This window comes from Lutra lutra, chromosome 5 (genome assembly GCF_902655055.1).
Source record: "Lutra lutra chromosome 5, mLutLut1.2, whole genome shotgun sequence".
Classification (NCBI taxonomy): domain Eukaryota; kingdom Metazoa; phylum Chordata; class Mammalia; order Carnivora; family Mustelidae; genus Lutra; species Lutra lutra.
In genome coordinates, this window is record NC_062282.1 from 101,482,999 (window position 1) to 101,499,090 (window position 16,092).

General features: G+C 40.1%; 1 protein-coding gene across 11 annotated transcripts in view; it reads left to right on the forward strand.

The window, feature by feature from the left end:
* ARHGEF28 (Rho guanine nucleotide exchange factor 28) overlaps window positions 1–16,092 on the forward strand; it is a 314,675-nt gene that overhangs the window by 287,093 nt on the left and 11,490 nt on the right. Inside the window, exon 37 of one of the 11 annotated variants that reach the window (XR_007127439.1) lies at window positions 950–1,058. The exons of 9 other annotated variants lie outside the window; for them this stretch is intronic. Coding sequence is in view for 1 of the 2 variants with exons in the window: in XM_047729921.1 (XP_047585877.1) it covers window positions 9,379–9,462 (84 nt within the window). In the remaining variant the exon portion in view is untranslated. Of the gene's footprint in view, window positions 1–949; window positions 1,059–9,378; window positions 9,463–16,092 lie in introns of all 11 variants that reach the window. One more of the 11 variants, XM_047729921.1, reaches the window with a different exon arrangement.

Genomic DNA, 16,092 nt, shown 5'->3' on the forward strand with positions numbered 1-16,092 from the left:
GCCTGAGTCTCTCGGGAACATCCTGGTGTGTGTACTAAGTAGGGATTAGATCAGAATGCAGTGTGTGCTGTTCAGCACTGGAGTTTTGCCACTGGTCAGAAAACGCTGTTGATGTTTGTTTACTCGAAACAGGCTAAGCAGTTTCTGGAGGAGAGAATAGAAGGAGATTAGGCGGTGATAGAGAAGTGGCATGAAAATTGGATACACGTTCTTAGGAGGGTGACCAGGGCCAGATACGACTGTTCAAACCGTGCTGGTGTGTTCACAGCTTTTAATGTTGACAGCGCACAATAAGCCGGCTGATGGTGGTCTTTGCCGGACTTCGCCCGGGCCCCCCATGTGTGCTGGTGGTGGGGTGGGGGGAGGGTGCCTTCCTGGCAGAAGGTGGCCTAGGTGTGCAGGTGGAGAGAGTGGTGGTCCAGATGCTGGAGTCCAGGACGATGCCATGTCCGTGTTCGCTGTCGCATTCTGCCGCTGCGTCTTGGGGCTAGCGGTCACTCAGCCGCCACTCCTAAGAACACATGGTTCACGGTATTCAGACTCAACAAAACTTGCTTCTGATGTGGTTGGCTGGTGTTTTGGGAAATGTGCCTTTAGCCTCCGTGAGTGAGTGCTCTGCTGAAGATTTTATATGTAGGCCCCAAGGTCAGCTGTGTGAAGACAGCTCCTTGAAAGGATGGTTTGTTCTTTTTCCCAATCTGGTCCTGTGGGCATGGGGGTCAGTGGACACGTGACTCTCTAGAACAGTATACCTGATGGGAAAAATGGTGTGTAAATTAGATTTTTTTTTTTTTTTTTGTGAATTAGATTCGTGAATGTGTTTAGATGTCACAGACGGTACACTTTTCATTGGTTTGTTCAGTCCAATGTCCCCAGCCATTTTACTGTACTTGGGTTGTAACTGGGTTTTCCTTTACCCTACCACCAATGTCACTGCCAACAATTACAGGACACTGAATTTCCAGCCCTGTACTGCAGTTCTCTGGGGAGAAATGCGTTCAATCCAATAGTCCATGGGGACGGCTCTGTTCTTCTCTGCATCTCAGTGGGAAACTGAGGTATGGAGAGGTTCAGTGACTTGTCCAAGGTCCCACAGCTACTCAATGGTAGAGCCCCAGACAGAGCCTGGGAGGACCGGCTCTGGAGCCCTCGCTCTTCACCAGGACACTGTATGTGGCTGATTTCTAGAAAACTGTTTTATTGTACTTTTTGTAGCAGTTGCAGTAGAAGTGGAATAAATGTTGCTGTGATGCCCAGCAGGGTGTTCACAGTTAAGGGCCAGTTGTTACTGTTGTTTTCTTGTGGTTTACTTCCCCTTCCTCCCTTTTTGGGTATTACCATTTGGAAGATATTTCTAAGTATTTGGAACTGTGGTGGCCATTGTTGGCATGGATTCTGAGCATCTTCAGATATCCTAAATATCATTTAGCTTCACTTTTCTCCCATAAGGTCCATTTTCTTAAATAGGGTTTGTTTCTCTAATGTCACCTAATAATAACCCCATCTTACTTGTAAATATTGTTTAAGGTAGCACTTTAAAGAATTCTGCTCTCCACTTTTAGAAGTTGTTTCATGAATACACGTCTTGGGTATTTGAGCATTAAATCCAAGTTGGTGTTTGATTTTGTTTTTAGTGGAAGAGGGGTTTGTTTCAAGATCTTAATCTACACTCCTCTGAGGGACACAGACTACAAAACGACTATAAGACCACAGAAAATTTGAATTTCTTTAAACAGTATAGTCCTTGTAGGACAATTTCTATGTGACTGGACCCATGAAATGCTCAGTTTTATTACTATTCTTAAAGGCAAAACAACTATTTTTGTGACTTTTTTCCCCCTCTTAGCTTTGGAATTCTAGAACTAATTATACAGTGCATCCATTAGTCTATATGTGGCTTATTCCTTAAACACTGGACAAAACACTTTATGGCATGGAAATTACTCTGAAATCTTGGTCTCTCTTTTCAGTTATATTTTTATCTGTACCTCAGTATTTGAAGATTGCCTAAAAAGTTCCTCTTCAGTGTAGTTAAAGTGTTATGATTTTGCCATGCATATGATAAAATTTAAATCAAGAGCCAAATTTTATGTGTTAGTCATGTAGCTATTGGCAGAAGAATAATTTTATTAAATTTGGATTCCAAAAGAGTGTTGAGTGTTTCTCTTTAGTACATATTAGGATTTGGTGCCCATCAAAATATTGTCAAAATTCAAAGCATTGTATTCAGAATATTTCATCTTGGGAATTTTTCTTTTAAATACAGACAGCTGTATTAAACTTTCATTGACATGTTTTTTATGTATGGAAAGAAAATAGAAAATTTCAAAAAAAAAGCTACACTACAGTTAGTATTTAAGTAACAATTTTAAAGAAGTGACTATGATAATTTCTAATGTTTTTAGGATATTCCGTAATTCAGAAATGGGCACCTTATTTGTATAATCTGTGTGGAAAGAAGCTTTGCCAAGGACCTTCAGGCAATTTCTCACAAAAGTCCAACTGGCACTGGATACCACAAACTCCAAGGACAAAGGTGTATTTGAAAGGGGGAATGTGTTAGTTTCCTAGGGCTGCCATAATAAAGGACCACAGACTAGGAGGCTCAAACAACAGAAATTTATTTCCTCATAGTTCTAGAAGCTGAAAGTCTGAGAGCAAGGTGTGGGCAGTGTTGGTTTTGCTGAGGGCTTCTCCTTGGTTTGTAGATGATTGTCTTCTCCCTGTGTCTTCGCATTGGCTTCCCCTACCCCGCACCTGTCTGTGTCCCAACATCCTCCTCTTATAAGGACACCATTCACATTGGTGCAAGGTCTCTAATTACCTCAATTAATTACTTCTTTGAAGGCTCTATCTCCAAATACATTTTGAGGTAATGGGGGGTAGAAATTGATTATATGAATTTGGCAGGGGAAAAAGTTTAGCCCTTAACACAGGATAAAATGATTATTTTTCTCATTGCAATATTTTAAAAATTTGTTTTAATGTACCAAAGTTGAACTGTAGTAGACTGTTGTAGACTGGCAACTACATTGTGAGTCTTTTTTACTTGTTTAGGCAAGTGAGTTGAACTTGTAAAATTGTGATAAATGATCTACCTCTGCTTATTGATATGTTATCAATCGCGTATGTCAACATGTAGAGAGTGGGGTGGACGATATTGAGTCCATAGGTTCATTAGACCATATTTCCAAACGTAGGCCCTAACTAAAGAGCTCTGAAAACTTTGAGTTCTCTCTGAATGGGAGGGATATTAGATGGCTTTATTTTGAGTTGCTTAAGTGAACTAAAAACCGAATGGTTGAACACATTCATTATGACCTCAGCTTTTTGTCAAGATGCATCTATTGGGAAGTTACTGGGCAACTCTTCTTCCTATGGAATTTTGACTATCACTTTGGGAACATTTTTAAGGGAATCATGGTATTACATGCTCTTGGTAATCCACGTCATGGCAAGACTATAAAGAATTGGGCTCAGAGGCTTAATTTTAATCTTTCTCACTGACAAATGTAGATGATTGACTTTTGCCTTTTGCAGATTTTGTACTAGGAAAGGGAAACATGGCATTTGATTGTAGGGCCTGGTGAGCCCCCGGTGCTGACTGCCAGCTTCCTGATTGCATAGTTCTCTGGGGGCAGGTTGACTGTGGGAGCCAGCTGGGCCAGGGCCAGCCTGCCTTAGTGCACAGAGCCCAGTACACAGCAGGAGAGGAAAACCAGCGGGTGGGTGGATACAGAGGCAGCCAGCCAGCCATGTGGCTGCCTGTTCATTCCTACCCTGGGTTCCAGTTTGGTTTCAACAAGCTGCTGAAGTGAGAGTCCATTTGGTATGAATGATTCCAGAGGTTGGCCTGGGCTTGGGTCATCCTTAGCTTAAAACGAGGGGGGGGCAGGAAAAAAATATATATGTATTCATTCACATAAATATATATGTAAATATGTGGTCTATGGACTACACATTTGGCCTTTCCTATATGGTGTGACTTTATTCTTTTTTTTTTTTTTTTAAGATTTTATTTATTTATTAGAGAGATACAGAGTGAGAGCTAGAGAGCACAAGGCGGGGAGAAGGAGAAGCAGGCTTCCCACAGAGCAGGGAGCCTGATGTGGGGCTCGATGCCAGGATCCTGGGATCATGACCTGAGCTGAAGGCAGTTGCTTAACGGACTGAGCCATCCAGGCACCCCTTGTGTGGCTTTATTCTTGAAGTTGATTATGGGTTGGGTTTGGAAGGGAAGTTCACAACCGTTTATGAACCAAACGTGCTTGAAGGACAAGGCATGCTCCTATCAGTCGCATTGACTCATGAGACAATGATTCAAAACTAGGAAAGGAAGCATCTTCCCTTCCACAGATCAGAATCTGGGACCCTTTCTCACCCCTATGTCCATCCTGCAATGGAGGTTCCATTTTGTAGAGTTTGCTTAAATTGTGAAGTGGTTAGCTGAGGACAGTTAATTTATATCTGCCTAAGAAGAATATGGCCATCTGGCCCAGTGAGTGGCAAACTTTTTCTTAAAGGACTGCACAGTGAGTGTTTTCATCTTTCCAGGCTATCAGGTATTGGTCGCATATGGTCAGCTCTGCTGTTGTACCTCAAAAGCAGCCATAGGCAATGTGTAAAGAACGAGACGGGCTGTGTTATAGTAAAAGTTTATTTGTAAAAGTGTGTTTTTGTTGTTGTTCTTCTTTTGTTTTTGTTTTTTGCTGTTTGGGTTTTTTTATTCACTTGAAATGAGAGAAAGTTATATTCCTCCTGGTTAGGAAATTTTATCCCAATTGCCTTTGGGTTGAATTAATAATGAAATAGTATATGGTACTTCATGCCATTTAAAAACACATTTGAATTCATCATCTCATTTATGCTACACGGCAATCTTGTGAAATGACAGTGATTGTCACTGGGTTTTTCAAATAAGGCAACTTTTCTCTTTTTGTTGAGTCTCTGCGAAAAGATGAATTTAGAAAAATAGAGTTGAATGGGTGGACTTTTTAAGACCAGTGGCTTAAAACTTGGAGGGACCCTCCCCCAGCCCTGACTCCAGATTCAAATTCCTATGATTGTGTCATGGAGGGCTACAGTCTAACTGGGAGGCTGAAGAGACATAAGGTGTCATGGGTGGGATTGGTGCTGGAACCGTGGTTACTGTGGCTGGCTACACCTCAGAGTTTCTGGAAAAATGCAATAAAAGTATGAACTCCTCTGTTCAGAGATTCTCATTTGGTAGGACATGGCTGGGGCCTATAAATCTGTGTATCTAACATTCTCCTTAGGTGATTCCAAAGCAGCCAGCCTGTCCTCTATCCCTGCAATGCCAGCCTGGAGGGCTGGGCTTGATGTTCAAGAACCTCACTTCAAACACTAACCCAGGCTCCTAAGGCTGCATGATTCCTAAGCCTTAATTCTCCATCTGTACTATCTGGAAGGAAGTGTTAACAGTGCTAAAGAGGGGGAAAATGCCTGCCATGTCCGGGGATCCGGGGAATATCTGCTTCCTTCCTACCTTCTGGAAGTAATTAATTCTGATTGTGATTCAGGGGTGGCATACGGATAAAGATGTGTCTCCTAAATGTCACTAAAGCTGATAGGATTTAGATTTAGGAAAAAAACTAAATTGGGGATATTTTTTTTTTCTTAACTCAAAATGGAAATCTATTCTTTTTTTTTTTAAGTTTTATTTATTTATTCAACAGAGAGGGATCACAAGTAGACAGAGAGGCAGGCAGAGAGAGAGAGAGAGGAGAGAAGCAGGCTCCCTGCTGAGCAGAGAGCCCGATGCGGGCCTCGATCCCAGGACCCTGAGATCATGACCTGAGCCGAAGGCAGCGGCTTAACCCACTGAGCCACCCAGGTGCCCTGGAAATCTATTCTAATAGAAAACCTAACTACCGTTCTGTATTGGTCTGAGAAGGGGGTGTTGGTTGTGTCACCACAGCTGTTCTGAGAGGCAATCTCAACAGCACAGCATTTCGCTTCCCTTTGTTCCTCTCCATAGAGGAACAGTTTACATCAGTCATCAGTGTTTCCAGAACCAAATGTAAGAAGTATTCTGGCAACAAGACCGAACATCTCTGTTTGGCATATAGAGCTCCCATACCTACAGAACTTCCAACCCTTACTGCTTACATTATGTAAATGGTTCCATTATGTCAGTGTATCCCCAGGAAATCTTGTAGTTGTACTTGAGTTCCCTGAGTAGGTTTTTCAACTAGAAAGAAAATTGAGAATGGCCAGTGGTATTTTGAACCATTCCTGACTTTAAGATTTAAAAATTGTGCTCTGGTTTATGACCTTGGTCTCCTTTTGAGTTGGTTACTCTGAATCAATTTGTTCTTATTAGTCCTGGATAGACTGATAAAAATCAAGGTTCAGAATTGCCAGGATGTACCTCTTATTAGCACTTCCCATAATTTGAATTAATTACCTGTGTAATAATGTATGTAATGTCTGCCTGCCCCAGTACAGAAAAGGCTTCACAGGGGTGGGGAAGCTACATGCGTCTCCTTTGTTCATTGCTCTCTCAGAAGCACCAAGCACACTGCTTGGCATAAAATGAACATTGGATAAATATTTATGACATAAATGAAGGAGTCAGGGTCCCTACTCTTTAGCAGAAATGACAGCACCTGTAAGCTTGAGCTACACAGTTTGCCTGGACTGAGGCATGGGAAGAGGTTGAAAAAAGACAGAGTTACGTGGCGTGTGATGGTGGTTAATGCACGTAGGCTAAGAGGGGACTAGCTCACTAGATCCACTGAGTTTCAAAACCTGTAAGATGGGCGTATGTTAAATGTCAGAGTAACTGTCAGATTGTTTGCCTTTAATCCCTAACTGGATTCTAGGCAGCAAACTTTAACAGTTATCAACTTTTCTTCCTATGTAATTAATGTTGAAATAAATTTGTTTGCTGATGTATTGTCCTGTTTAACACATTGCTACAGGTAATCTTGGTCCAACTCTAGAGAGCATTTCTTTGTGTGATTAATTTTTCCAGAATGTTATATGTAGCCCCATGTAACCATGCATGGCAAATGAAAACTTAAAAAGTTAAAATGTGTTCTTCATAAAATGCTTTAATTTATTCTAAACAAGTAGAAACGAACCTATCCTTGTCATTTCAGGAAGATGGCATATAAGCAGCTTGGCATTTAACTGTTTTATCAATAACTTAGTCAACTTATTTGTTCACTGGAGTATTTCTTCTTCAACCATATAGTAGCTCAAACACCAGTGAATTAAACATGGGCAGTCAGCTCCATATCAGTGAAATGGTTTCTTTAACCCTTTTTCTTTTGCTAAATCCTATTTAAGTCTAGTGTATTTCCCCCAGCCAAAACAAACACTATTTGTTTAGTTAAATATACGCCTAGAATGTGAACCAATTTCCCTGGCAGGACTTTCTAACTTGTTGGACTTAAAATACTGCCTGAACGATCATGTATTGATGCTAGCAATCTTAAAATTAAGTGTGGTGGCACCTTAAGAAATATTTCCCTCTGCTTTACTCTACACTAACTGGAAAGCACCTACATATTCTCAGCTGGTCAGTTCCCAGACACAGCTGGCTGAGGGGAAGAAGCCCTGTCCTGTTGCTTTTCACAGATTTGAGCCAAATAATAATAATAATAATAATAATAATAATAATAATAATAATAAAAAACCACTGGGCCCAAGTTTTGATCTACGGAGCTGTTAATTTGCCATGATAAATCGCTCTTGAGTTTCCTCGGTTAAGGGGCCAGGGTCTTCATTCTCTCTCTGGATGACATATTAATTCAATTTAATTTGAAACATCAATGCTTAGTTTGAAGATTTACCTAAGGAAAAATGTAATCTTGCAAAGTTTCTAGTTATGCAGGATAGGACTGTGGGCCTTTCACAGAACAATTTCACAGTAAGGCTGTGCAAAATTTAATTATTTTCATGATGACTCTTTTCCATAGCTCTCTTTGTGCAAATTTCATTACACTACAGCTTTTTCTTCCTCAAACATAACATGCTGGATGTTTGGATTAAATAGAGAATATTTGCATCATCGGCCAAAAATATAGGACACTCTGCTCCTCTGGTGCATTGAAGCCATTTTGTAAGGAATGGTGCTGTGCTGTAAGGCTTTGGAAGTAATGTTTACAAGCAAAACATTGGCCGAGTTTTATTTATTTAATGACCTGCTTCCTACCAGTGATCTTGGCACCCTCTGCGGTGATTTGCAATCAATTAATCATACAGAATGTTCTAACACTGCAATAAGGGCATTGCACTCTGAGAGTCTCATAAATCCACCAGCAACGGAAAACAGAAATTGCATGCTTGAAGGCCTCTTCGTGAAAAACCCCAAATGGGGAGGTGATTTTAATGTTCTATTTTCTAACATGTCCTTGGAATCCTCAGTACCGTCTTGGAGCTTGTGAGTTCTCTAGTTCCCATTTCTCAAAGATGGTTTGGCCCTTCACTGGGCTGTCAGTATGGGAGTCTTTGCCTCATTCAGTTTAGACACTAGTCATTTAAATGAGGGAATTCTTGATTTTTCTGAATTCCTGAAGGAGGCTATGGATTAATTTTTTTATCCTGAATTCAAGGCAATAATGCTCAACTGCAGCAGGCCATATTTTTTAAGTCTTTGTAGGAATGATTCAGAAAGGAAGCTTGTTTCCATCCTGGGAATACACTGACATTTGCTAGAGGCAGATGGCAGAAGATGGGATGGTGTGATATTACAAGTCAGAGACTTCACATACTTGATTCTGCCAGAAGCTTCTGGAATCTGTATGTTAAGATCTTAAGCTTATATTCTTGTCATTTCAGATGTGTCCTTGTAGTTAACTGTTTAGCTCTGCTGGGTTTTTTTCTTATTTTAGTGTAGTAAATATGGAACTATTAAACATTCTTGAAATTATATAAGCCTAAACTCTTGGATGTATGTATATTATGTTGTCTTTACTTGCTTCCATATGGTTGTGTTTTGAGGATGTTCTTATAACAAGAATATGGAAGCTTAATGTATATCCCAGCTGATTAAAAGTGAACCCTCTTTTAAGAAACTGAAGTTTTCAGAGCTGTATTACTTCCCATGAGTAGGTTAAACTTCTGACTCCTGACAAATTTATTCCTCCCAAAGCTGTACTATTTTTGATTATTTGTTAAATTATCCAGATTGGCATGATAGATTATACACAAGTAGAGCTCATCCTATATTTTTAGATGCTTGACGCTTCTGTTCAGCATGAGCTCTGAAATACGCTCACAGGGTCTTACATATGCAAACTCCTCTTCATTGGCACATAGATCAGATGGAGAAAATGTAAGAAACATTTTAGCCAAAATGTGATGGTCTGTTAGTCGGCATGTAGTAATGAGGCCACATTTTGCATTCAGGCTCCAGTGTGAAAAAGTGCAGTTGTGCACTGATGTCTCTCTGGGGACTGCAGACTAGAATCGCATCCCCCTGGAAGGAAGAATGTGGCAGTACAGAAGGGGCTTGGGGGAGTGGCTGTTAGCTTTCTTTTAGGGTATTCCACTGAACTATCTTTACACATTAAAAAAATACATTTTTTTTTTTAGTTATTTAATGCTGATCAAGTAGCCTAAGGGTAAAGCACTGTGAAAGTTCAGATACTAAATTCATCTTCTATGAGCTTCCTCTGCTCTGAGATGCCTTAATGAACTTGGGGACAAAGCCCAAATTCTAACTGGGTGAGTCTGAGAACAAAGGAAGTATTGGGGAAATCTCATTAAAATTACCCCATTCCAAGAAGTTGTCATTTGACCTGGTGAGAGTCTGGAAGGATTTTTTTGCAAATGGAGCTGCTAGTAAATTAAAATATTTGATAATTGTCAGATAAGAGGTACAGTTATAGTGATACGTAGGTGTTGCAGATACATTTGTCAAATTCAATCTCTTGCCTAGTAGTTAAGATAGATTCACACCTACCCACCCACCCATAGAGGGACACAATTAAATCTTATTTTTATAAATCAAGGGGGGCTTAAAGGTAATATACTTGTTTTCTTAAACTTAACGAACTTCTACAACTTTATTAATACTTCTAGTGATGGCTCTTGGTGAGGATTTTTAGTTTTTTTAGAGTCGATTATTTTCAGGGTTGGTGTGTATGTGTGTAGTTTTTTTGTTTGTTTGTTTGTTTTTAAATATAGAGTCCATCAGCCAGCTTTGAGAATCTATGGTTCAGGAAAATTCCAGAAAATATGTTTCATGAAGGGCTTGATTCAATGACTGAATCAAACCTGACGCAGAAAAGCTACTAGGGTTGAAACCTGTTTGGCAATACCATTTTTGGCCAGAATGGCCAATACCAGATATGTTCCTAGGATAAAAGTAGGTGACAGGGTATTCTCCTGATACTCAAAAGTGAGAAGATAAAGAATCCACCTTCTCTCATCTCCAAAAACCAAGTTTCAGCCAACATAGACTAAAATATATTTTCCGGGCGCCTGGGTGGCTCAGTGGGTTAAGCCACTGCCTTCGGCTCAGGTCATGATCTCAGGGTCCTGGGATCGAGTCCCGCATCGGGCTCTCTGCTCAGCGGGGAGCCTGCTTCCCTCTCTCTCTCTCTCTCTCTGCCTGCCTCTCTGTCTACTTGTGATCTCTCTCTGTCAAATAAATAAAAATAAAATCTTAAAAAAAAATAAAAAATAAAAAATAAAATATATTTTCCAATGTAATGAACTTGACATGACTTCATCAGCACTTCATTGTTAAGTGAGGAATTTGAATGTATGACTACATGAACGGATGAAGGCACAGAGGATGGGTTAATATTATACAGTGGAGATGGCTGGCTGGCACGGTGCTTAAGATAGAACGATTGGAAATTATGCCTCATTTCATATTCCAGCTCTGTCATTTATTACCTATGAAATTTTAAGCACGTATTTCAGATGACTTGGTGCATTTGCTTCCTTGCATATAAAATCGGACTTCTGATAGTATCCGCTTTGGAGGTGGTAAAACGATTACATAAGACAAAGACTAAAATAGCTGGAACTTTGGAGATACTCCATAGACAGAATCATCACTCGTTACTAGACCTGGTGTTAAGAAAGCTATAAATCATGAGGAAGTGCATTTGAAGACTTGAGCCGCTGGACCACTTCCGGGCGGTGGCTCCGGTGGCCCGAAAGTCTTGCACTTCATTTGGGTTTTACCTAAGAAGGCCCGTCTCAGAACATGTTCCACAACTATACCGGCTGCCACTAGGTGTTCCGTGATGGACAGGTCTCGTAACAATATTGGGAAATGCTGGGTTTGCAGTTACCCAGCTTTTTCACAGCTTGAGTTGAGCTCATGTGTATCTGAAAGTGACCCTTCCCAAATCTTCGTATTTAACCACAGTATCCTCCTCCTCCTGTCCAGCCCGGCGTCTTGTGGGGCTACTGTTCCTTTAAACACAGTGGAGCAAACACGTGATGTAAGTGGATGTTGAAATAAATTCATTGCCTGCAGCACACCCTTCAAACACATTTTTTTCTCCCTTTGGAACGTTGAAATCCAAATGACAGATCCCAACACGATTAACCGGCTGGGTTGGCTTTTGAAAACCAAATCCAATGTGAATTTAAGATAGAGCTTTGTTTAGCCCCCAAGTCAGCGTTTGGACCTGTGGATAAGGGTTTGTGTCCAGTCTTCTTAGAGATGTTCTGGGTTCACTTCCTTGGGTCTTTTCAAAGGTGCCATGTACTGAGGGGGGGTCCTCCCTGACGAAGCACAGGAGGTTTGTGTTTGGTTCTGGAGGCCAGAAGGTCTGGGCCCTTCTCACCTTGTGGTCCAGCGGTTGGAAGTTTTACCTGTGACACCCCGGCACTCACCCCCACCCCTTTTGTACATCTACTTCCTGTTAGGAATATCTTCTTTCCTTCCATCCTGGTTAACTCCTTTTTTGTTGGTATTGTTCATATGTTTATTATCCACTTACACTTTTTTCCTCTCTTTTTTTATTATTATCATGTAATGTATTATTTGCCCCAGGGGTACAGGTCTGTGACTCATCAGTCTTACACAATTCACAGCACTCACCATAGCACATACCCTCCCCAATGTCCATAACCCAGCCATGCTGTCCTTGTCCCCTCCCCCCCCAGCAACTCTCAGTTTGTTTCCTGAGATTGAGTCTCTTATGGTTTGTCTCCCTCTCTGGTTTCGTCTTGTTTCGATTTTTCCCTCCCTTCCCCTATGATCTTCTGCCTTGGTTTCTCAAATTCCACATATCAGGGAGATCATATGATAGTTGTCTTTCTCTGATCGACTTATTTCGCTTAGCATAATACCCTCTAGTTCCATCCACGTCATTGTAAATGGCATCCTGGTTAACTCTGACTCATCTTTCAGGCCTGAGCTCCAGGGTCACTTACTTCTAGATGCCTTTGCAGACGCCCTCTGTCTGGGTTAGGGATCTCTCTTCTGTAATCCTATGTGTCCAATACACCCTTTTGTTCCTTTCTACAATGTTTAGACTCTAGTATGTTTTATATACTTTTGTTTGAGTTATAATTCACAATACAGTGAAATGGTCACATGTTAACTCCCTTCAGTCTATTTGGTGAAAAGAATATCAAGGCACAGAATATTTCTGTCACTCCAGAAAGCTTCCTTCTACTCCTTTCCAACCAACCCCTACCCCTAGAAGCAATTACTCATCTACTTTCCACATCATAGGTTAATTTGCTTATTCTAGAATGGAATGGAATCAGACACTATGAACCTTTCTTGTGTTCAGCTTTTTTCACTCACAGGTTTTTGAGACACATCCATGGCATTTTGTGAATCTGTAGTTGGTCCCCCTTTACTACCAACTCCTCTTGCATTGATGAATTTACCACAGTTCCCTAGTCTTCTGTTGATGGACGCCTGGCTTATTTCTCATTTTTGGCTACTGTGAATAAAACTGCTGTGAACATTCCTCTACAAAGTTTCTTTTTGGGAATTATGTTCTCATTCCAGTTGTATAAATACCTAGGAGTAGAATTGTTTCTAGAATAGATACCTATTTAACTTCTAAGAAACTAAAGTTTTCATGGCGATTATACATACTATAGGCTTCCTGGGTGCTGAGTCAAGGTCTTGGTCAACTTGGTTTCCCTCATGGCCAGCCCAGTGCAGAGAACCCACTAAGCACTGAGTACTTGCTGAATGAAGAACAAATGGATAAGAAGCTCAAACCAGTTTTCATTCTTTTTTTTTTAAGATTTTATTTATTTATTTGAGAGAGAGAGAGCAAGAGCAGTGGGGAGGGGTAGAGGTAGAGGGAGAAAGAGAAGCAGACTCCCTGCTGAGTAGGAAGCCCAGTGCGGGGTTCAATCCCAGGAACTTGAGATCATGACATGAGCTGAAGGCAGACGCTGAACTGACTGAGCCACTCAGGTGCCCCTCAAACCAGTTTTCATCCCAACACCCTCTCTACTAATTGACAAACAATGAATGTCCATCAAAGGAATGGAAACTTGATTGACTTAAATGTGGTTTCAGTCCAGGTAGGCACACCCAGGGGAATACAGTCATTGCAGGGGCCCAGTATGTGCAGGTAAAGCCAACTGTGGAGACTGATGGGCAACCATACAAAGGTCCAGATCACTGTAGCTGCCATGCTCACTCCTCAAGTAAGAACTGCTGACACTTCCAGGCAAGGCCCTCTGTAGGCTACTCTTTCAAGCTCCTCCCCCTGTCTGGATTCACCAACATAGACTCAGAGTTCAGCCAAACTTGACCGCTGTCCTTTTTGATAGCATCCAGCATTTTCTCCCTTTTGCAAGAGTTGCAAATTCCACCTGGAATACCTCCATGCGAGGCCATTGCTCTCTGTTGACATCCTGGTCAGACTTCAGGGTTCAGTGAAGACGTTGTGTCCTCTCCAAAGTTGTCCTGGCCACCAAGCCTGGAAGCTCACTCTCTGGTGGGTCTGGGAAGTGGTGTTCAGCTGTGGGCCATATTCATCAGCCACTGAGCATGATGTCTTGCCTTTATTATAGTTCTCTGTGTCTGTATCTTCCAACTATGTGCTAACAGGCTTTGTCAGGATGATGTGCTTAGTGGCCCTTGTTGTCTGTAAGGAATGAGGGCTGCTGGTCACTAAGGGAGTAGCTGAGGCTACTCTTCATGATCCTTGCTCTTGGTGGCTGATTCCACTAACGAGAACTTGTATGGTAATGCTTTGGCTCCTTCTTTCAAAGAGTTGTTTAGAAAAGAGAGAGTCCTATCCAGAGGAGGAGGATATAGAGCACACTTAGGGAAATTAACTTTCTTTAGGCTCCAGCAAGCACAAATATTAACAGGTAGAGTAGCTTCATATGACATTAGTATTCCTAAGACAATTAAAAAATAATTTGCTTTGGAGGAAGATGGCTCCAATGAATAGAGCAGTTAATCCTCTGACACATATGTTTTCTTTTGATTGCTGTTTTGGTAAAATCCTTATTTTGTCTCTGTTCTGCAAATTGCCTTCTTTTCTCACTGTACAATTTCTAAAAATATTTAAGTTTAATTTCTAAAAATGTAATATAGTTATCTTTACCCTGGTAACAAACAAATGTGAAAAGAATGCGAAGGGTGTGAAAATCTGTATTGAACAAAACATTTTTTCTATATATTATTTTTCTCTCTATGTATTTCTCTATATTATATTTTCTATATATATTATTCTCTCTATATTTTTTCTATATATATTCAATATGTTTTAAAATTATCTTTTTTGAGTGTCATGAACTCAAAGTTGCAGTTGGAAAATATATTTTGGAGGTTGGTTTCTTGGCAAAATTTATTTTAAACAAATAGAATTACAAAAATAATGTTTCTCATTTCTAAAAAGAAAAAATTTTATGTTTTTATGAAACCTGTAAATACCAATTTCTCAGAACAGAAAAGGCATGTAAGTTGTTTGACATTGCATAATTCTGTAGTTGTTCAAAAAAAAAAAAAACCCACCTCATTTTTAGACCTTTAAAGAATTGGATACCAGTGTTTTTGAAGTCCAGTAATAATATTAAAAAGTAGTTAGAACTAGTTAGCTTGGATGTATTTAATTGCTTGCCTTCTTCTGTTTTAATAAGAAACACTGGATCTTGTATGCTCAAGAATTTTAACAGATGCTTTCCCTCAACGGAGTCAGGAAGAAGTAAATGCAGCATTAAAATTCCTAAGTCGAGTTCCTGCATTATTCACCTGGCAGAAAAATGAATTCACTTCTCTCAGCAAAATGAGAGGCATAACTCTTTGAGTGTGGGTAGGGTCATGAAGCAGACAGTTTCCAGAAAGTCCGTCTAATTGGCATGGGGTACTTAGGAATCCATGGTCTTTATATCTTTTAGAGGACTTCAGAGCCGTGAAAATAGTGCTGTGTCCCTGAGCTGGAGACCTACATGTCATTTAATTCAGTGCACTCTTAAACGGTTGTTCCTATTTCTTAATGGGGATTCTGGAGTTTGCATATCTTAATTTTGATTTAAACATTGAGCTTGACATTTTTTGTTTGTTTGAATGTATTGTGGGCAATTTCAAACATGTACATAATTAAACAGGAGTATGACAACCACACAGTGACTGTTACCCAACTTGAAAAACTTAAGAACATATGGCCAGTCGTGTATCATCCAGCAGCTTAACTCCCAGCACACCCAGTATTATTTGGAAGCAGTATCTAAAAATCATGGGTCAACATTTATTGATCCATAACATTTCAGTATATATCTGTAAAAGATAAGGCTCCCTTTTAAAACTATTATCACACCAAGGGAAAAATGAACAAAACTTCCATAGTATCAACATATGGTCACTATTTAAATTCCTAATTGTTTTCTGTGTGTGTGTGTGTGTGTGTGTGTGTGTGTACTTTTCCTAGTTTCTTTTTTTGACTCAGAATCCAAATAAAAACTACATATTATAATTGGTCGCTATGTATTTTAATGTATTTTTTATTAAAAGTTTTAATTATTAAAAAATTTCAGACTTATAGAAAAAATGGATTTAGCCAATGTTAACCTGTTGCCATCTTTGCTTCAGATATCTTCACCTTTTTTTTTAGAATGTTAGATACAATGTTGCTTCTTAGTTTTCCTTTTTTTCCTATTTAGAGCTAACCA